This window comes from Cibotium barometz, chromosome 38 (genome assembly GCF_041138505.1).
Source record: "Cibotium barometz isolate CiBa-2024 chromosome 38, ASM4113850v1, whole genome shotgun sequence".
Classification (NCBI taxonomy): domain Eukaryota; kingdom Viridiplantae; phylum Streptophyta; class Polypodiopsida; order Cyatheales; family Cibotiaceae; genus Cibotium; species Cibotium barometz.
This window is the reverse complement of record NC_141083.1, coordinates 38670161-38693673: the sequence shown is the minus strand read 5'-3', so window position 1 is coordinate 38693673 and position 23513 is coordinate 38670161. Positions and strand designations below refer to the sequence as shown.

The 23513-nt window shown below is 44.9% G+C and overlaps 1 protein-coding gene across 2 annotated transcripts; it reads right to left on the bottom strand.

Annotated features, from left to right (window-relative positions):
- Window positions 1-1407: 1407 nt before the first annotated feature.
- Window positions 1408-23207, bottom strand: GTF2H2 (general transcription factor II H2). 2 transcript variants are annotated; one of them, XM_086777764.1, is made up of 5 exons: window positions 22763-23207; window positions 2647-3108; window positions 2195-2561; window positions 1929-2095; window positions 1408-1550 (listed from the first exon to the last, which is right to left on the bottom strand). In XM_086777764.1, the coding sequence occupies exons 1-4, from the start codon at window positions 23030-23032 to the stop codon at window positions 1938-1940; spliced, it is 1257 nt and encodes a 418-aa protein (XP_086633890.1). In that variant the 5' UTR covers window positions 23033-23207; the 3' UTR covers window positions 1408-1550; window positions 1929-1937. The 2 variants fall into 2 exon arrangements, with proteins under 2 accessions (XP_086633890.1, XP_086633889.1); XM_086777763.1 differs by lacking the exon at window positions 1408-1550 and having other exon boundaries at window positions 1558-2095.
- Between the last annotated feature and the right edge of the window lie 306 nt (window positions 23208-23513).

Sequence of the window (23513 nt, the reverse complement as noted above, 5' to 3'; positions counted from 1 at the left end):
ACTTTGGTGTTTGCTTTTTCAAGAAGCTTCTTGAGATTGGACCATCCATGCCTTCCCATCTAGACAACACCTTTACCACCGACTTGGGTGATGCAGTCATTAGGAAGGGCAAGTATATTAACCACCACTGTGTAGGTTAATACGGTTTCACCTACCCAACCTATCGTAAGATGCTTTTCTATCTTACCTACTCGAAGAGACTTATCTTTTGTAAGATGACGCTAGAATACATAAAGCAACATTACCATGTATTTAATGTCAAATTAACAAACCCCGTGTACATATTGCTTACGACTAGTAACAAAGACCGAATAATTTTTAAGCTCGATCGATCTAGTGTAAAAACAAGTCACTTATATATAATATAAAAACAAGTCACTTATATATGTCATTTTTGACAGTAAGCAATACACAATCATTTCTTTGCAATAGTTTACTTATGAGCTCTTCTTTCTCTCTTCTTGCTTGCACGTATACTATTAATCTTACTTGTTTAACGAATGCTTGCTAGATAGGATTGGTTGTAAGTTTTCAACTCCTCCTTGATCCCCCTGCTTTTTGTGAAATAAAACCACCACGAAGGACCATCCCTCGTTGCCTCCATCTAAGCATAGAGAGCTCTACCTTTAACCCATCAACAAGAAACATTCTAGTGTGAGACATCGGAGTGAGGACACGACAAATGACCTAACGACCCACATAGGAAAGTTGCATTTGCGCCTCTAAAGCAAGACCCAAAGCATGTGCACCAACATAGGGAAGTTGCATTTGTGGCTCTCAAGCAAGACTTGACGAAACATGCTCCAACAAGCCTAAGGTAAGCTCTTGGCTTGAACAACAACATTTATTAGACATGAAGAATTAACAAGGACTAAGCAAGCACCTAGATCGTGATTAAAAGATTTTATCATTGTACTATTGATCCTAGTTTACCTTGAGGAGAGTAAGTAGCACTGGTGCTTGTACTCACTATCACATACACATTATAATAATTGAAGACATGACAAACATTCACATGTATTTGCATTCTTGAGTAAAGTAGAAATGCTAGCTTGACACAATAAAACATGGCTTCAATGTAGTTGGATAGTGACTTGGCTTGCAAGGTGCACCCCTCCTACAAAATTTGGCCCATTGACCTGAAAGACCATAGGAAGGGACTATATGCATTGTTAATTACTCATTACCAGTTTTGCAAATAACTTCACGGATCATTTAAACACCAACCGCAAATCATTTTAATGCAGCAAAAACATATTCAAGGTATGCATAGGATTAGACCAACATGATAGTTCAAAAAATGAACACAAACTCAGATGGTTTGTCATCAAGCATGTGCATCTGTACTTGGGAATGTGCGCGTGTGCATGTATCGTAAATCTGTGGGTGGGTGGGTCGGTGTGGATACATGGGTGCAAGTGTGCATACCTGCATGTGTGGTTTGTGCTGGTGCATGTGTCCGTCAAGGTGAAACATCCTCATGATCTTCAGAAGGGGATTTTGATGGTAACACGTTCACACCTCAAAAGAGTGCCTCATCAGGGAAAAAGCTGCAAATACAGAACTTTATATCTCATTCATTTCTAGCCTTCTTGTTCCAATGTCAATAGATACAAACACCAACAGACGTCTCCTACACAAGGACTAACTGCATTCTTGGTGCCATGTGAGTCCGTTCAGTGAAAGACTATGATAGATGCAGTGGGTGACTAGCAAAGTAGAGTGATTAAAAGAAAGCAAAACAAACGCCAACTTCAGACTGGAGACACGTTCTAAAAGTGATGAAACAAAATCAAAGTGGCACTTCATCCAATAATCTGCACTCAGCCCCACAAACCTACAGATGCAATGAGAGGCTTCTGGCATGGTGTTCCTACAATGTCCCAAGCCCAAGATCCAACATCCTCATTTCTAATGCGTGCTTATACCTTCATATCCTAAAGGTTGATTTTCTGCTGGATAAGGCTTCCATAATCAGGAAGGCTTTCACATCCAGGACAATTATGAAGACTTTCATGGATGTATATATCACAGTCAAAACAAAAATGTTGCTTGCACCTAGGACAAGCCACTCGCACTCCAGCCACCTTGCTTCCTGTAGACCAAAAACCAAGAAGATAAACAAGCTAACCCCTGAGATGTTTTTTTATCAAGCCCTTCACCACATATCAATCTACTGACGTGAAGAAATTACCTGCAAATGGAAGCTCTTGCTGGCATCCAAAACACACCTTCGGAAGCTTGAATGTTGCACCACTCAATAAGACTTCTTCAAATGCTGCAACAGGAAATAAATGGTGGTAGGACCTTGCTAAATGGGGAGATGAGACAAGCGTCAATCCACAGATATTGCACTCTGTGGGTAGTTCACAAACCCGTGCCTTGCATTGAGGGCACGTATAGCAGCCACCGACTTTCACCTCTTTATGGCATACGCACAAAGCAACAGCTTCTTCTGAGCCCCTCTCAGGAAAGCCCATTCTTACAAGGCATGCAATAGCAGACTCTGCAAGAGCTGGTGGTGGAGGTGCATGCTCCAAAATAAGCTCCTTTAAGTGACCCTGAGACAGCACGACTATCTGCACTGTTAAGAGTCAGAAATGCATACACGTCGGCTACGTGATTTTCAAAGCAGTTGTATATCACCTCATTCAATGCAACAGCGTATATGCCTCCTGTTTGCTCACAGAGAAGCTTGCAGATGTAGATTTCTGCTGACAAGCCCACCACTGAGCACCGAATTTTGGCATCTCTGCACTTCTTGAGTGTATCCATTATATCACCTGGGTCACAGGTGCTCAAGGCTGAATATATGATTAGTACCTCCCTGTGACCATATGACGGTATCTGGGCAAGAAAGCTCCTCGAAAGGTCCAGGGAATTCTGAAGGGATGCATCCCCGCCACATTCCATGTTGTTGCGCAAAGCCTTGATGTGCGCTTCAGGGCTTCCACTGAGATCCGTTACCCGCTGTGACACACCATTCCGAATTGTGATCAGGCCAAGGTGACTTAAAGGATTCTGATCAAAAAACTCCCGGATAAAGGATTCCACTGCATTGGCAACTACAGCGATGTTGTTGGGGCGGAAGTCCATCTCGGCTGCTGCCTAGGCAAATCACACATCCAGCCAAGGTCACAAATTGGCAGTAAATAGCATATAATTCAAAAACAACAGACGACAAACTAGATGTGGCACTACAAATTTCACAGATGATTAATAAAATTGATTTACCATCGAGTGACCACAAACTACAGGTGATTCAATTTGCAGCAAATTTCAGCAGTTTGGCTCCTGTCTTCAGCTTATCTTAAGTGCTTTTACTTGCAGCAAAGTTCCCTCTCTTCAAGTGTTGCATTTCGATAGTTTCTTTGCCATTCACCTACCTTGCTTGTACTACTAGTGTGGTCAGGACGTTCCACAAAAAATCAAAACCACAAACCCAGCCCATGGCAAGCCCCTTGTGGTGGCAGGAAGAGTCTTTCTATCAAGGTATCCAGCTGGCCAGTAGCAGCACTAACACACCTAGTGCTTCCCTAAAGCTAAATCTGATGATGTTCACGATAGGGTTCAGGAAACTAAGGTACAGAATCCAACAGATAGATAGAGGAGGTCCTCACATAAAGTGGCTTTGTCAAGGGTCAGCTGCTGCTGGTGGCCTGGCTACTAAAAGACTTTGGTTTCAGGATACGTTGCCCAGAGATGCTCAAGTCATGTCGGTGCCTTTTAAACGGTACCTTAGAAATGCCATCAGAGGTTCCAGACATGGAATGAAAAAGTTGTCACACGGATGTCCAGTTCTTTCACTGAACCTTACAAAAGGCCTGTCAGTGGATCACAACACAGCCCAAAAACTGCTTTGGGTTTGTTTAAAAAAACTCCAGTAAAGAATACCTGAAGGCCTGCTCAGATACCAAGAGTATGTGGACACGAATATCAAACAATTAACAATAACCCACAACATCATTTACACTGCGTGGTTTACCAAAGGGCCACCCCTTCGCTTGGGCTGGAAACCCCCTACAATGCAGTCAGCCTGCATCCAACCAGCAACCTACAACAGTCTATTCGCAAGAGTTCATTTTAATGTATTTTACTTCAATGTTGGTGGGCAGCTTCTCCCCCGTTTTTGTCCATTGGAATTGCCATCAATCAAGTAAGCTGCATCTTTTCCTGTCCGCACTCTCAATAGCAGTATACTGCCTCAATGTGGTACATCCCCATCCTTGGCAGTGCATCCGGTAAATTGTCAGCTCATGCTCTCATAGATCCTTGATGGATCCCTTACGGGCAATAATCTAGAATCCAATTATTGAATGAGCTCACAAAGTAAAAAGAAACATAAAATCCTAGGAGTAGGTCCAAGGGCTTAGAAGAAGAATTAAGTAGTGTAGGCCCAATGTAAAAGGTTAAAGTGTTAAGACATCATCCCCTTGTTGCTAGCTTCCTGTTTGGTGTCCTATTTTTGCCTCTAGGACTGACCATGTTAGCTATAGGGGCTGGTGACCCCTCACATATGTTTTCCCATATTATTCCCCATTTTATGGAGTCTTGGGCTTTTTTCCCTGGTCGTGGAGGACCTTTTTCCCTAGTTGGCTGCCTTCATATGGGCATATATATAGCTGGCTTGCCTCCCTCATTCTTCACTGCTTGCTTAGCATTGTTTGCTACAGTCCCTCACATACGAGGTTTTCTCCCCTCTTGCTCGGGACATGTATTCCTTTTGATGATGATATTGAGGGCAGGTTCTCACTTGTGTTTCCTCTCCATCTCTCTCTCTCTCTCTCTCTCTCTCTCTCTCTCCTATGTTTCCACTTTCCCTTCTTCCGCTGCACATTCTATCATGGTATCAGAGCGCCGGTGATCTACAGTGTTGGATACTCCCCCCTCTACCTCTTGCGTTTCTGCATTTTTCTGCATATGGACAGATCTGCATTTTTTCTTCTCCGGTTTGCTGCTGGTCGCCTGCCTCTTCTAGCGCTTCTCCATTGCAGCCCAAGGTCATCCTTTATAGGTTTGACCCCTGAGATCCCTTCTTCACCTGTCAGCTGCTCTGTTTTCAGGGCAGCAGCACCTTGGAGTGCTGCGTTTTTCTGCAGGTGGTTGTCTACAGCAGTTTTGCAGCAAGCCTTCAGCTTTCAGCAAAATCTACCCCCCCCCCCCCCCCCCCCCCCCCCCCCCCAAAAATCAAAACCACGAACCCAGCCCATGGCAAGCCCCTTGTGGTGGCAGGAAGAGTCTTTCTATCAAGGTATCCAGCTGGCCAGTAGCAGCACTAACACACCTAGTGCTTCCCTAAAGCTAAATCTGATGATGTTCACGATAGGGTTCAAGAAACTAAGGTACAGAATCCAACAGATAGATAGAGGAGGTCCTCACATAAAGTGGCTTTGTCAAGGGTCAGCTGCTGGTGGCCTGGCTACTAAAAGACTTCGGTTTCAGGATACGTTGCCCAGAGATGCCCAAGTTGTCATGTGCATCATAGATGCCATGGACATTCTCAGGGCTAGATCCAGAAAAGGCAACCAGATAAAGAGTATGAACCCAGTAGAAGAACCAGGATGATGGAGCACAGAGCACAGAGCACTGATGGCAGTGTAAACTGGAGCAGGACTTGGAGCAAGGATTTGAGAAGGACCAAAAGGATGCTCACAAAACCAGGCGGCTGAAACGCATCATAAGATGGTAAAAGCATCAGTCGGCTGCAGGCGCTAGAGTGTGTGGACTGGAGTCCAGTCGGGCAGCAGCATGCGCATCATGAGCCAGGAGTAGATCTGGTCGGATTTGCTAAAAAGAGCATTAAAGGAAATTCTGAACTGGCCGACCAGCAGTCGGCCAGCTCCTACATTGTCCAAGACCCATATAAAAGGGCTCAAGTGCTCATCATTTATCTCATTCAATCCCACTAGGGGTTTGGATCCTTAGAGGTCCCATAGGGGACAGATTTTAGGGTTAACCACCTTTTTATGAAGGCAGCCCATGGCTGCAGATATGTACCTTTTTGTACCATAGTATATACTGAAATTCCAGCACTTCTCACTCTCTCTCTCTACTCTCTCTCTCTACCTGCGTTTTTGCATCAGATGGTGCGTTTTTGCATCAGAAGGTTTCCAAGAGTGTTTAGGGCTGAAAGAAGACTACCCAGAGCTTCCGCGTGTTACATTGGTATCAGAGCATCAGGCTCAGCCAGGCTAAATGCTGATTCAGTCCCATATGATGGTGTACAGGTCCAAGGTACAGGAAAGTACACGGATTCGAAGCCCTAGGCGGGAACACAGATCGGGAAGAACTCCCAGGAGGTTTGTTGGTCGTGTTCCACAGTGCCAGATGGGGATGGCGGTTCCGTGAGCCAGATAGGTTCTCAGGTAACGGTCCCAAGGGAGGTTGATCCTCCAAGGGTGATGTGAGAGTGCCAGACTCAGTTCCAGGAAAGAAGACCAAGACGGTGTTCAGAGTCAGGGCAGGAATGGATGGTGGACTAGAGGAACCGGATGCATAGATCTTCATCAGAGACAGAGTGGTTTGGAGAACAGACCGGATTTTCAGAGAAAAAGGTTTTGCCAGGGATGGATGATGACAGAGGGACTTCGGAACAGGATTTGGGATGATGACAGTCATCCAAGAGCAGGTTGGATTCCCGTCATCAAGTTTAGCAGAGGGGGATGTCATGTGCATCATAGATGCCATGGACATTCTCAGGGCTAGATCCAGAAAAGGCAACCAGATAAAGAGTATGAACCCAGTAGAAGAACCAGGATGATGGAGCACAGAGCACTGATGGCAGTGTAAACTGGAGCAGGACTTGGAGCAAGGATTTGAGAAGGACCAAAAGGATGCTCACAGAACCAGGCGGCTGAAACGCATCATAAGATGGTAAAAGCATCAGTCGGCTGCAGGCGCTAGAGTGTGTGGACTGGAGTCCAGTCGGGCAGAAGCATGCGCATCATGAGCCAGGAGTAGATCTGGTCGGATTTGCTAAAAAGAGCATTAAAGGAAATTCTGAACTGGCCGACCAGCAGTCGGCCAGCTCCTACATTGTCCAAGACCCATATAAAAGGGCTCAAGTGCTCATCATTTATCTCATTCAATCCCACTAGGGGTTTGGATCCTTAGAGGTCCCATAGGGGACAGATTTTAGGGTTAACCACCTTTTTATGAAGGCAGCCCATGGCTGCAGATATGTACCCTTTTGTACCATAGTATATACTGAAATTCCAGCACTTCTCACTCTCTCTCTCTACTCTCTCTCTACCTGCGTTTTTGCATCAGATGGTGCGTTTTTGCATCAGAAGGTTTCCAAGAGTGTTTAGGGCTGAAAGAAGACTACCCAGAGCTTCCGCGTGTTACACAAGTCATGTCGGTGCCTTTTAAACGGTACCTTAGAAATGCCATCAGAGGTTCCAGACATGGAATGAAAAAGTTGTCACACGGATGTCCAGTTCTTTCACTAAACCAGCTACTTCACTTGAGGATTAGTTTCGGGAGCTGTTTTGTATCTGTGGAGACTTTCTTCTGTGTGACAGGAGTTTACAGATTTTGGAGGAGAGTAGTGATCTTTTCAGAGATCCCGAGCAGAGTTTATTTTGTCTGAGTCTGTGTTCTTTACAGTGTTTGCAGAACAAGGAGGGTGTTTTGCCCTTGAGGTGTGATCTTCTCACATGGATCATTTATTTGTTGCTGATTCTTGGGATCTGATTCTACTTATAAAACTTCTGCTCTCAGTGATGCTTTTGAGGACTTTGTTACCACTGCAGTTTATATTCATACTTCCCTTCCTCATTGTGAGGAGTCTACCTCTTGGACCAAAATAACTATTAGTCCTGCAAAGCCCTCTCAACAATGACTGAAATAAGTCAATAGAAATCTCGGTGAACGACAAAGTATTCACCTCTCTAATTCGACTAAGCGCATCTGCGACACTATTCATGGACCCCTTTAGATAACGAATCTCAAAATCAAAATCTTGACTGATGATCAGTCAATACCACAAACTTGGAGCCATATAAATAACCGATCAATCAAGCCATCTGATCTAGGGAGAGGATAACGGTTCTTAATTGTCAGCTTGTTCAATCTCTTGTAATCTTTACACATTCTCCAGGTGTTGTCCTTCTTTCTCCTAAGCAACACAAGTGCACTCCAAGGTGATTTACTTCGACGGATCTGGCCCATCCTCAAATAATCTGTGAGTTGTTTGGCCAACTCACTCATCTTCCTCAGTTTGGCTCATCCTGTAAGGTGGAATACTAACAGGTTGAGCACCAGGGACCAGGTCAATACGATGATCTACTGCCCTTTCGGGTGGTAAGCCCGACAGCAGTTCCTTAGGAAATACATCTTGAAACAAATCAAGTATCTTCTTCAATTCGTACACTTAATTCATTAACATCCATAGTAGAAAGTGGAATCAAGACACAATGGAAAGCAGTATATAAGGAAGAATCCATTATATTTCCAAAATCAATTGTATGTACAAGAGGTCCCTGAGAGGGATATATACAATCATCTAAGATACTATACTGGGTGTTCCTATGTTCAAAAGAAAAAATATGACTAGACCAATCTATCTGGACTTGAAGAGTCTTAAACCACTCAATCCCTAATAACAAGTCTAATGCTCTAGATGCATAATATAGCATTCCAGAGTATCTTCGTAGTCCTGAATCCGGATCGGTAGCGTCTCCATCTTTCGATCCCATACTTGCCGACCCACAGGTAGGCATACCTCATAGATATGATCGCCAGGTGTTGTGTCAAGACCCAATTTCTGCACAAGTTTGTAATTAACAAAATTATGTGAGCTGCCAGGGTCCAGAAGAATGTGGATTCTATGGCCATTCACTTCTCCATAAACTCAAAGAAGATCATGCACGCCAAAAACTTTAGAGATGAATGTAACTGACATACCTGTCAAAGACAACTGATTAGATGCCTTTGGCTTAGGTCCTGCGTTGGTCTTTGCACCCTTTTGCTTCGGGCATTCGTTACGCATATGTCCTTTTTCTTCGCGAATGAAGCAACGTCTCTCCTTCTTGAGCTTCAAAGCCTTAGGGAGACGTTTTTTCTTCACTGGGATCGAAGTTAAATTCTTCGAAGGTTGGTCCGAAGACTTTCCTTCTGTCGTGCTAGCCATCGGTGCGGAGAACTTCCTTTTGTGCTTGTTCCCCTGCTCGGTAACGGGTTTAGACTTGGAAGAGACCATTGTATCATCATAGATACGAGTGGAATGAATGGCCTCGTCCGAAGTTTTGCATTTGTTGTTTTTAACCTGTAAACAGTACGAGTCGGGTAAACCGGATACGAAGAACCCCAAAAGAGTAGTAGGATCCATCTTCTTAGCTTTCATCTGCAAGTCTCTAAATTTTTGGAGATAGACCTCATAAGTGAGGTTCTCCGAGGTCATGCTCAAAGTAGCAAATCGGGGAACAACATCATAGTCATTCTCTTTCTTGAGGAACTCTTTCTTGAAGACTTCTTCGAATTGTGCCCAAGTCGATGGTTTAGGATTGAGTTCTTTTCACCAAAGCAAAGCTTTGCCTGAGCGAAAACCTGCTGCTAATTGGATCTTTTTGCCATCGTCATATGGATGAAACTGAAAATGGACTTGCCACTTATGTAGCCAAGTGTCCACTATCTCTTTGGTACGCTGCTTTTGCTCGCCCCCAAACTGTTCCAGAGTAATATTGGGACCTAAAGCAGATGCCAAAGTATCCATGCCCGAAAGAGTAGATAGGATAGTGGTCAACAAAAAGATGGAGTTCTGTAAAGCATGCATCTGCCCGGCCACTTATGCTTGACGTTCCAAGGAAGAAGCTTCGAGAGCAACTTTAAACTCTTGGAAATCTGATTTTGAAACAAAATCGTCGAAAAGATCGCCATCGGTGGCTTCCGTAGCCGACAGGTCTTCACGTTCGGAAATGGGCTCCAACTCGGATTCTTGGGTCGACATCTTGAAGAGAGCAAGATGAGAGAAAAGCTTGATCTTGCACAAAGAAGAGTGCTAGAGAGCTTGAGAGCTTGAGAGATGTGTGGCAAGAAGCCCGCTTAAGGGAAATATATAGGCTTCCCCAAAAGCTAACTTAGCTTTTGCTTTTGAGTTTTTTTTTTACAATATATATATATATATATATTTATTTATTTTTTATTTTTTATTTTTTTTCTAGTTTTTTTTTTTAAACACTTACAAAGCAATACATGGGTTTTTTAAACCCTTTCTAAGGTTCAGCCAAAAAAAACGAAAACAAAGAGAATCGGTTGTTGTTTTTTTTAAAAAAAAACAAAAGCTAAAAACTCCACGCCACGCTTTTATGCTATTTGCTTTTTTGCTACGCCCGATTTCCTGCCACCCGTACGCCTGTAATTAGCACCCACCTGCCTGCGTGGATCACCTGCGCACGTGGTTAGCCGCCTGCATTCGGCTAGCGCGTGCGCATGTACGTGGCCGTAACCGCCTGCGCGTGTACCTGGCCACCTCCACATCCACATGGGAGCCTATGCCAGCCTGCGCCTGGTTGCGCATACAACCGGCCGCCTGAGCTCTATGCGCCTACCTGGCTGCGACTACCAGACCGACTGCAGATGACCACTTGCCCTGGCTGCGCAGTCTTTCAGGCATTACAAAGACATGAACAGCCTTCGCTTCTTCTCTCTCTCTCTCTCTCTCTCTCTCTCACAAAAAACAACCAACATGCTTTTCTTTTTCCTCTCTCGAACTGTTCATACAGTTGCAAACACATCTAGCCCTTCTTCTTTGCAAAGCAAACAACCCATACTAGACCACAATCTTCATCACAGGTTCCTACGATACAAAAGCAACATGCTGAACTTGAAAAAACAGCAATATACACAGAAAAACAGTAATCTTCTCGAACTCATTCCTTTTCATAGACCTCAGGCTTGCTCTGATACCACTGTCAAATCCCCTTATGATCACCTCGTAGAACGCTCCCGGTACAAGACTCGAAACCTGCAAACAAACCAAACAAACATGAAGGGGGTGCAGGCCTGACTCACCTCCCAACCTTGACAACCGTGGGCAAGCCCACAAGTCTTGGCTATCCCCACCGAGCCACGAGCTGAGCTAACTAGATGGACGTACCGACCAATCTCTACCTCGTGACGTCCCATACCGCCACGAAGCTACCCTCGCGGGCCTCGAGACTGTTGCCGGCCTCTTTTGCATAAAGCAGGTGCACATCTGCACTAGATCCAGGCTCCTGACCATAGAGCTCTCACAAAGACATGCGAGACTCTATGAACTAATGACTAACCTTGGCTACCCTTTTATAGGCTCTTGGCCAATCATCGGGCATCCACACTTGGGCACCCGCCCGTCCATACTTGGATGCCCGCCCGTTAGTCTATCCCTAACTCAGCTCGCCAATCCGCCTCCCTAGCTCCAAGCTTCCCCAAACCTCAAAGCTAGTCTTGTGTGCCTGTAGCACACGGTAGATACACACTGTACACATGACATGGACTGTTGAGATTTCGTGGTGCTCATTCTAGATTCAAAAAGTGTGGAGAAGAGAGACACAAAATACAAGAAAAAATCTTGCTTATTGAGTTGCTTACACATACAACTTGGCTTCAAACACCTTCTAGCTTTTGCCTTTAAGTAGGTGAGCTAGTGGACCATAGGTCCATTCACACACACACCCTTCTCCTACCCTTTTACTTGACCTTAGTCTCTTAATACCCCCCCCTCAATACCAAGTATGAAAAAAATTGGAATAGGTGGTATTGGACATAGGTTGCCTTTACAACATTAGGCTTACAAGGCTAGGAATATAGGTGTTGTTACATTGAGATTTAAAACAATTTCTCAGTGGAGTTAGAGGCTGATGCAAAGTTAGCCTCTGACTCTTTGTTAGGACATTTAGAAGTGATATGTCCCGTTTATTTACACTTGTTACATTTCATCTTGTTGGGATATTTGATCCAGCAATTATTTGCCAAATGACCCACCTTTTTGCAATGGGTACACCTTACTTTGCTCACGGAGGAGAGAGACAAAATACAAGAAAAAATCTTGATTATGGAGTTGCTTACACATACAACTTGGCTTCAAACACCTTCTAGCTTTTGCCTTTAAATAGGTGAGCTAGTGGACCATAGGTCCATTCACACACACACACCCTTCTCCTACCCTTTTACTTGACCTTAGTCTCTTAATATGGACCCCATCTTTTCTACAGAGTCTTTACATCTTGCGTTAACGACCTTTTCAGAGGATACTTTTGCATTTGGCTACTCTTGGTACTGAGTTGGAGAAGATTGACTCTATTTCTTTTGAGGGTTCCAGTGAGGAGCAATTTGCTTCTCCCAGGATTGATTATCTTCAAGATCTGATCTTGGTTGGTTATGAGGTTTTTCATACCTTCTCTAGGCTGGATATACAACATACGACTTCAGGGAGTGTTCTTCGGGGAGTGTTCTTACACTTGGGTTTGGAACCATTATTTGGAGCAGCATGTCGCAACCTCCATGGTTGTATTCTTCCAGAGGAGCGGTGTACCCGGCAGCTTGTTCTGTTGCTTTTGTAGCGGAGTCGCCAAGGAGATTGCTTGTGGAGCTTTCTTGGTACCTGTTTTTGCAATCTTTCATCTTTGATCGAGGACGATGTCTCTGGCTTCTTGGAGTTCACTCAACATCCGGTGCTAAGAGGGGGCTTCCTGTTTGGTGACCTATTTTTGCCTCCAGGGCTGACCGTGTTAGCTATAGGGACTGGTCACCCCTCACATATGTTTTCCCATATTATTTCCCATTTTATGGAGTCTTGGGCTTTTTTCCCTAGTCGTGGAGGACCTTTTTCCCTAGTCAGTTGCCTTCATATGGGCATATATATAGCTGGCTTGCCTCCCTCATTCTTCATTGCTTGCTTAGCATTGTTTGCAACAGTCCCTCACATACGAGGTTTTCTCCCCTCTTGCTTGGGACATCATACATGTATTCCTTTTGATGATGATATTGAGGGCAGGTTCTCACTTGTGTTTCATCTCTCTCTCTCTCACTCTCTCCTATATTTCCACTTTCCCTTCTTCCACTGCACATTCTATCATAAAGCCATGGTTTAGGGTCACAAACTTGGATAAGAAATTGCACTGAAATGTCATGTACTCTTGTTGATTCCCAAAGCCTCCATGAGTAATCCACTGATTAAGATAAAGTCCACAAACCTCCAAAATGATCAAAAAGAGACTATTATGTTGAAATCTCCTCCCATGAGTCAAGCGTCCGCCTAGGAAAGCCCCTGCCCACTTGTATCCAGAGCCTTCACAATTGTTCACTTTGTTGGGGGAATAAATATAAAGGAGATTGATGAGGCTGTTACCCACCATGACAATCACCCACTGTGCTCTACCCGTGACAATAATGCATGAATCGACCACCAAGGGGAGAAGCCGACAGCTAACAGAATGCAACCCCTCCCTAGTTCCTGAGGGGACCTGTAGCCAAATACCAAAAGGTGTGGCTATGCCCCAAGGGGAACTTCCTACATCGCCATGTGCGGGGCATCAATCTTGCCACCTACCAAATCTTGTTGAAGCTCCTCTCAAGCAATCACCTTGTGGCTTTGAGAGTGAGTCCCACCTAAACCATGCACATTCCAAGAAACAATGCACATCTTTAGGGCAATACAGGTTCCCGCCTTTGCTCAAGTCCGATTTCACCAAAGTTTTAAGGGAGAGTAGCGGGCTTCTATCCTACTCCTTGCAGCATCGGGAGATCCTCTTCACATTGTATGGAGAACACTCATGCCTATGTGCTAGGGTTTTCAAAGATAGAAAAGAGTGTAGCAGAATCACACATACAGCACACACAAAAGTCCTAAACTACTGATCTGTATTATGTACAAGAAAGAAGTGTTACATCTGTTCTTCAAGTACAAAAGATGATTGAGAATGAGGATGTTAGTTCTCAGCCCAAGCATTGCTGAAGATCTCCTCGCCAGCCCACACTCTAAGAGAAACGCTCTGTAGAAAGACTAGTGCTGAGAAAATGTGATTTTGGTGGTTTTCTAGTGCATATATATATATATATATGCACCCAAGGTGTTGGTCGGCCACTTCAGATGGTATCAGCCTGTGTGACCTGTTTCTGACCTGGCCGAGTCAACAAGTGTCCATTGGCGAACTGCCATGTAGCACAGACGCATGTTCTGAATGCTACGCATGATACGTTATCTGATGTCCGCCTGGTCTATGCTTGGGAGTTGTGCTCTCAACAACAAGCAAGACTCGTCCGTGAACAGATCCTCATCAAACCTGGCTGTGATGGATCAGATTTCCCTGGAGCTTGAGGAGATAATTGTAGTGCTTCCGATGAGAACAAAAGAAAAGACCAGATAACTTTTTCAATGTTGGACCTTCGCCACTGTCCTAGAATGGGAACATCATGAGCCTCATGTAGAAGCACTTGGCGAAAATCACCACTCAATACAAAGTCGATCCACATGCTGTACTCTAAAGAAATGTTATGCACACATTAGTTCCAAGGGTCCTTGAAGTCAGGGTTGTCAGCTCATCAGTATGATATTCTGACTATGGCAACTTTCTACCTTATGCACCAGATGTGGCCTTCGACTCAACGCATCGGCTACCACATTCTTCTGCTACAATGACAAGTGGAGAGCCACACAATAGCTGAAGTGACAAGTGTGAGGCCACTTGTCTCACTTTGATCCACTTTCTAACAAGTGTCATGCCACTTGTCTCACTTTGGTCCACTTTCTTGCCACATGTCCCAATCTAAGAGATGGGTCCTTCCATAAACTTTATCTCTAAAAATATCCCAACTGGTAGACATTCTCTCATAGGCACTTTGCCAACTCTTGGTATCTGCTTAATTCCAGATGTAATGACGCAAACAGAATTTCCATCGAAGTCGGGCCAAAAATAGCAACTCTCCTAAATTTTAGGAGTGTGGTCCTTTGTATTCTAGGATAATCCCCCATTCCCAAAGCTTGTACTTTCCAAATATTTAGACATCCTGGAGTCCACCAGACTCCTTTCATACTGGGAAATGTCCAAGCTAGTGACATCCAGAAACTCTCGGCGGTGCCCGGGGGACTAGGGCCTTTGACACACTTGTTGATACCATCAATGCATATTAAAACACTTAAACATGGCCATAGCCTTAACACATCCATCATCACTTTGCATAAAACATAGAAGCTAGACAAAACATCCACAAATGCTGAAAGTGGAGCTTGCACGTGTGACACCGCATAGAGGCCGGAATGGGCCGACCCCCACCTTGGAGTATTTTATCACCCAAGGAGAATAATATCATGTACAAGCTTTGAGGGCCTTACTCTCCCCACGGGAGATGCCGGATTATCCATATACAAATGCCATAACACAGCCTAACACGAGGCTACCAAGCCGGAACATAGGCTGTAGAAATGCCGAGCCAACAACATAATCCATATACCTCCATATGGGTACTGATTCTTCCCCAAAAACCACGGGTCTTCATGCAATAGAGCTGGTACAGCAAGTACAACTCTCCATTCAGCCGGTACAGCAGGTACAATGGCTGGTACAGCCGGTACAGTGGCTGGTACAACAGGTACAAGGGCTGGTACAGTCGGTACGGTGGCTGGTACAACAGGTACGACAAGTATAAATGCTGGTACATCATGTACAGTGGCTGGTGAAACCGGCCTCTGATAGAAAACCAGAGTGCGGTAGGAGCAATCACCCGTCCACTTGTAGTCTAGATGAGAAACAAAACACAGATTGGAGCTAGAGTGCCCAAATCTGAAAACACAGCGACACCTGTTGGCCCCAAAGCTTGGCGCCCCTTGCGGTATTTCTTTATTCAATTAAAAATAATATGTATGGCTGAGTACAACACAAAGACCAGCCAAGAGTTTACACCTGTAAGTCCAATCTGACGGCCCACAAATCCTTCTCAGCACAGAGGATCTATGCACACAGATCTGTGTCCTCAAGCAACACACTGTGCCTCCCTCTGATCAGCCAAGATCACAAAGCAGGCCAGCCATGGGCATACATCTGGCATAACTCAAGTGCATGATACATCTTCTCAGCTCAAACATACAAGTGCTGTCCAATCTCTGTCTTAATCCCTTGTCAATCTGCCATACCCCTCCTCTCACAAGGGGCCAGATAACACATATCTGCAACAGACATCAAGCAATAGAAAGAGAGATAGATGAACAGAAACAGAGCTTACCAAGTTCAGCTCGTGAAACAACACTGGAGGAAGCAACAACACCAATCTGTGCTTGCAGGCACTTGAACCCACAACCCTGCTTCACACGTGTGCTTGCACTTGCCTGTATCCTCCTCCTGATGCTCACTCCTATGCTGTCCTTGAAATATACAGATCTGAAAATCAGCACAGTACCCGTCTGTACCGCCTCGGGATACGTGCCAGGAATTGTACTTGCACAAACAGCCGGCTGTCCACTCTTGTACCTGCCTGAATCAGAGTAAACAGTCTGTCCAGCACCTGTTTGCACCACCTGCAGCAGCCTGCAGCAACTGTACTTGCTGTACTTGGCTGTCCGTACACTGTACGGCAGCCGTACAGTGCTGTACTGGCTGTTGTACCTGCTGGTACAGTCTGTCCAGACCCTGTGCGCAGAGAATCCAGCAGAGAGAAGAAGACCCGCCGCCTGTACTAGAGAGAGAAAGAGAGTGCTTACACAGATCTGGCCGTACAGTGCTGTACGGCTGATCTACACTCAGAAAATCAGCAGCAGCACACAGAAAAACAGCCGCCTTCCTCCTCTTGAGCTTTTCCACGCTAGTAAACATGCGCATGAAGGAACTCCCACTTTTGCTACACGATTCCCCAAAAAGGGAAGAGAGAGAGAGAAGAGAGAGAAAACTCCTCCCCAATTTAATCCCTAGGGCCCCAAACTTTAATAAGTTCCTAGGGCCACTAAGGCCTAGGGGCAAACTCCAATAAACATTAAAACTTAATGTTTCTAGTTCCCCCCCTTCACACCTAGGGATGTCCACACATCTTAAAACTCTGTCCGGGCACCCCCCATGTGAATCATAAAATATTCTGACTCTGCAACCACCATGCCCACACTTGTCCTGCTCCATTTTCACAGGGCCATGACAGCTGGTATAGCAACTATAGAAGCTGGTACAATCGGTACAATGGGTGGTACAATCGGTTCAATGGCTGGTACAGCAAGTACAAGGGCTAGTACAACAAGTACAAATGCTGGAAATCATAATAAATGATTAAATACCCTTGCCTTCAGTATTTCTTCGCGATGGAAACCTCCAAAACAGTCCCCAACAGCCGGTATTCTTCATGGGCAGCCTTCAAGAGAGAGAGAAAGAGAGTAGCCATCATTAGGGCAGCCTGTAACGGTGGTAGAGGCTAGTGTGCGGCAAGAGAGAGGGCTCCAATTTATAGATTTGGGCCTCCCATGAGCTCAAATGGCAAGAGAAGGCTACAATGACAAGTGGAGAGCCACACAATAGCTGAAGTGACAAGTGTGAGGCCACTTGTCTCACTTTGATCCACTTTCTAACAAGTGTCATGCCACTTGTCTCACTTTGGTCCACTTTCTTGCCACATGTCCCAATCTAAGAGATGGGTCCTTCCATAAACTTTATCTTTAAAAATATCCCAACTCGTAGACATTCTGTCATAGGCACTTTGCCAACTCTTGGTATCTGCTCAATTCCAGATGTAATGACGCGAACAGAATTTCCATTGGAATCGGGCCAAAAATAGCAACTCTCCTAAATTTTAGGAGTGTGGTCCTTTGTATTCTAGGATAATCCCCCATTCCCAAAGCTTGTACTTTCCAAATATTTAGACATCCTGGAGTCCACCAAACCCCTTTCATACTGGGAAATGTCCAAGCTGGTAACACACACAATCTCTAATGTTGTCCTAAGAGGCTCCTCCATCAAAGAGTATGGACATCGGATGTCCATGAATCATCCCTCAGCACATCACCGTATCATGCCAACAGAGGACCATTGAGATCCTCCCAAACCACATCAAGTGAAGGACAGTTGTGGTACTAGTGGGAGCAGGTGGGGGGGTAAATGGCGCCAATATCATAGATATTTTGTCGCAGCAGACGAACTGGCCTTCTCCTTGCCCTTACCATTTTATTTCTTCATGTTGTTCAAACAATCCCTTCCGATATGCTCGGTGGAGTCACAATAAAAGCATTGTCCAAAACGGCCATCTTGGTGACCTATTCAAGGGTGATGCAGGCCACCAAGGCTCCCCCACTTGCCTTGTCTTGGCTACGCTTGTCTTTGCCTTTCTACTGCCCCTCGTGTGTTGAGTCCCAGGCTTGGAACTCTCCCACGTCTCGAGGCAGTAGAGTAACCATACAGTACATGCACATCCATGAGCAAGGACAATTTCAAACCATTGACAAATCACTCAACCCACTCTAACCGTTGTGTACAGTCCTATACAACATGAGAAACAGCTTCCAGAAACGGGCAAGATAATTGGTTATAGATTCGCCATGTTTTTGCATAAAGCACTCCCACTATTTCTTCATTTCATGCTAGTAATCTGCGAGGATAAACTACTCTGCCTTCTTGCGATAGCCACCCCAGCAAGTCACGGAGTGATGCCTAAGGTGGTCTAGAGCTGAAAAATCTTCAAACCACTTATTGCCACCAACATAGCCGCCATCTCGCGGGTCAAATGGTGACAACTTCTCTGCCTTTATCCTGTTGAACTTGGGAGGCTTCATAAGCTTCAATAACTAAGCTCGTTCCTCACAAGGCATGGAGAAAGAACTCAACAAACGTCAGCCGATAAAGGCAAGGCAGAACTGTCCGAAGAATCTCGTGGAGAGGGACACCGCGAAGGAGACCGTGAATGACACGAACATCGTCTCCCTTGCCGGACAGAATGATGATTGTCGAACCAGGAATGAGGATTGGGATGGTCGTTAGTGATTGCATTCAACACAAGGCATTTCGTTCCTTACCCCATCTCATCAGATTCATTCACTTCACATAACATCCATTCCAGGGTGTACAATCCATTCTATCCAAATGGGATGACACATCTACCAAAAGAGCCTTCTATTCCTCCATGGACGCCTTCATGCTAAAAAGCACATTATCATTATGTCAAAGAGAGACTCATTACAAGAGAGATTAGCATAGCTTATGTCTCTACACATATTAGCATGGCTTATGTCTCTACACATCTCCTTCACTAGGACTTGAAAAGGTTTCACAGCCTTGCCTAATCCCTTGAATTAGAGCAATGGTGGGAGAGATAAGGGGAGTAGCCCTACACCAAAAATACAAGAAAGAAGCCAAATAATGATTTTTCCCAAACCCGGACTTGTGCCACTCTTACCCTTTCCAGGCAATAAACGCACAGAAAAGAAAAGAAAAATGCAAGTTCATCAGGCTATGATACCAACTATAGAACACTTGTGCCTGTGTGCTAGGCTTTTCAGAGATAGAAAAGAGTGCGGTCGAATCACACATACAACACACACACAAGAGTCCTAAACTACTGATATATATTATGTACAAGAAAGAAGTGTTACAGATGTACTTCAAATACAAAAGATAACAGAGCATGACAAATTCTCAAGCATTGTTGAAGATCTCCTAGCAGGTTCACACTCTACCAATAACGCTATGTAGAAACACAAGCACATAGAAAATTCATATGATTTTGGTGATTTTCTAGCGCATGTATATACATGCACCCAAAGCGCTAGTCAACCACTTCAAATGGTGTCAACCTGTGGAAAGGACTACCCATGAGCTGTTTTCGACCTGACCAACAGTTGTCCACTGGTTGATTGCCAATGGCAGTGCCACATGGCACATATGTTAGGACCAAGAGTCGGGCTGAATTGTACACGGCTATAGAAGCACCAATAATGACCGATCTCGAGCCTATGCACTCTTCCCAATGAAATAAGGAAAGGCTGCAAATCTAAGGCTGAGGTATAGACTGTTTGGGACTGTTCTAAGGTATGCATGAATGCTGAAAATGAATGTATGCATGCGTGTTACCTTCACCCAAGGGGCTATAGCAAAGGCGGATGCTATGCAATGCTGAAAACCATTTCGGGGCTGAAAACGCAAGGGTGTTGATGTTCTGTTGTTGCTGGCCGACTGTTGGATAGGCTGGAAAACGCAAGGATGATGATGACCTGATGCTGGCCGGCTACTGTGTATGCTGCGTTTTGCTGATGTGTGGCTGATTATGCAAGTGATGATGCTCCTGGGCTATGGACTGCAACACGGCTGACGATAAGCCAAACGCAAGATCTCGGAGGACCAAGAGTTGGGTTGAACTGTACACGGCTGTAGAAGCACCAATAATGACCGATCTCGAGCCTATGCACTCTTCCCAATGACATGAGGAAGGCTGCAAATTTGAGACTGAGATATGGATTGTTTGGGACTGTTCTAAGCTATGTATGAATGCTGAAAATGAATGTATGCATACGTGTTACCTTCACGCAAGGGGCTGTAGCAAAGGCGGATGCTATGCACTGCTGAAAACTATTTCAAGGCTGAAAACGCAAGGGTGTTGATGCATTGTTGCTGGCTGGCTGTTGGATGGGCTGGAAAACGCAAGGATGATGATGACCTGATGTGCTAGCTGGCTACTGTGTATGCTGCGTTTTGCTGATGTGTGGCTGATTATGCAAGTGATGATGCTCCTGGGCTATGGACTGCAACGCTTGATGATTGGATTGCTGAATTATGTGATGATGGAATGATGCAATGGCAAGACTATTTATATGCTTCTAAGTGGCTAGTCGGTTGGCTGAGAGGCTGGCCGACTGGACACTAATTGCTACACGACTTGCATGGATAATGGCATTAAATGCTGAAATAATGCTGGAAATATGAAATAATGCCAGATAAATGCTAATAAATATCCTAAGGCTTCTGCAATGGTCTATGTGCAATGGATAAATGATATGCAATATGCAGAATGTTTTATAATGCAAACCCTAAGGTTTCTACTGACTCTACATGCGTGAATGATTCTCTCCAAGTGGGTTAAGGGACATTGGTGTCAAGCGGGTCTTTAAGACCAGTATACATCCGATGGGTCGATGGACAACCACAAAGCCAAACTTGTGGCTAAGAGTTATGCTCAACGGCTTGGCATCGACTATGAGGATACCTTTGCACCGACAACGAGGATAACCACGATTCGGACCGTTCTTGCCCTTCTCAATGGTGGCCCGTATATCAGATGGATGGAAAATCCGTGTTCCTTAATGGTGACTTGCAGGAGGAGGTGTATGTTGAGCAACCTCCAAGCTTTGAGGTTCCACGATCAAAGGGGATGGTTTACAGGTTGCGGAAGGCCTTGTATGGTCTTAAGCAAGCTCCCAGGGCTTGGAATCAAAAGATTGATTCCTTCTTTCTACGCATAGGATTTCAGAGATGAGTTGCAGATCCTATGTATCTCTTTCAGGAATGCGGTTTGGTCACGTTGATTATCCTTTATGTGGATGATCTTGTTAGCAGTCATCTCTTGTCTATTCACTATACCAGGGCCTCTGTTGTGGGTGTGCACGCCAGTTTTTAGTGTTTGCCCATTTTTCCTCACTCTCCATGTATTTTCCCATTTTTTCCCTGAGGTGTGGAGGGCAGTTTGGGTTTCCACAGAAGGAGCCCACGGTCATCCAGTGCGATAACCAGAGCTGTATGGAACCCGGTCTTCCATGCCCGAACCAAGCACATAGAGATACAATATCACTTGTTTGTGAGAGGATTTTGGCTCGTGACATCTTGCTTGTTTATTGTTCGACGGAGGACAATGCAGCAGACCTCTTCACAAAGTCTCTATCTCAGGCTATGCTCCGACAACACTCCAGCTCACTGGGGTAGGTTCCACATCCAGGAGCTGAGAGGGGATGTTGGCAGTCATCTCCTATCTATACAGTATACACCAAGGCCTCTGTAGTGGGTGTGCCCGCCCATTTTAGGTGTTCCTCCATTTTTCCTCATTTTTCCATTTTTTGCTAGCTATGGGAGGCACTCCTCTATTGAATACATGCACAAAGCATGCTTTCTGCAGTGTTGGGGTGTTTTTTGTATCATGTAAGGATTGCCCACATACAAACAAATTTCAAGTAACCTGGATTCCATCATAAGAACGAAAATTGACACTTGAAAGCTTTTATTGTGAAGGTATGTAAATGGGAATTGTCGAAGAGATGAAGGCCCCAATGTAAAGGAGGAATCAAATGATATGACCGGGTAAAAAGGATGCGAAGTTGTTTGCTTTTTTTAATCCTAGTGAGGAGGACCTTATACAACCAGCATGGAAATTTGTATGTCCCAAATATTGTTGTCAATTGCCTATTCTTTTAGGGTTACTTCACTGGATCTACAAAGACAAACCAGGATTCTTATGATTGCAATTTTAGGCCGCATGTGAAGAAAAAGTGTGCTAAATAAGGCATGTTCAATCCTGATTGTATGAACAGTGTCAGTGTCTGAAGAGAAAACGAGAGAGAAAGAGAGAGAGACAGAACACACACACACACACACACACACACACACACACACACACACACAGAGAGAGAGAGAGAGAGAGAGAGAACAAATTTGTTACATATAACCCTCCTCTCTGTACATCTTGATCATGGTAAGGCCTTGGGTCTTTTACATTATGATAAGGATCTCAATCACTAATCCACTCAGATTTTAAGTACAAACGCAAAAAACAAAGACGCAGAAGACTGTTCAAAACCATGGAAAGCTTTCAAGGAAGAGGAGAGGAAGCTCACCCGAGACATGTCCATCACCAGGTACAGGTAACGGATAATGCCACGCTGGATGCGGGATCCAACAACTGCCTGGATGCGGCGGCGGTGCTGCCGCTGCTGCTCAGCTCTGTCCAAGGGACGAAGAAGGCCAGACTCATCTTCTTGGAGGGCCTCCCAGGACCTCTCATCAGCATAGGCACGCTCCCAGGCCTCCTGACCCTTTCCTCCATCCTCTGCCTCGTTGTCTTCATCTGCATCTTCCTCCCCGTGGAAGGGTAGCCGGGAGGCCATGAAAACGCAGCAAAGCTCGCAACAAGAAAGAAGAACAGTTTCCTGTCACCTGCTATACACGTACATTATTTAAGGGGCACCTCGCATTGCCATGTCGTACGGTTGTACGCCCGGCTCAGCTCGTAGTGCAGTATCTTTGCCCTAACGTACGCCCGGAAGGGTCACTGACCTGGTTATACTATGTAACCTTTGGATTTGCAGACTACAGCTCGAAAAATAGGACACCATATTTTTTATCTCTAGTCTGAAATAATTTAATACGAATATTTATTCCCTTCGTTTTTTTTTGGCTCCCCTTAGTTTTGATTGCCCCACCTCTCTCTCATGTTGCAAATTGTCATTACAAGGATCTCTCTCTCTCTCTCTCTCTCTCTCTCTCTCTCTCTCTCTAGGGTTGGTTGTGTAGAGAGATCATTGTCCGTCTAGTGTGAATTTTTTAGTCATGTGTTGTGTTCAAAAGAAAATGATGGGCATTTTTTTC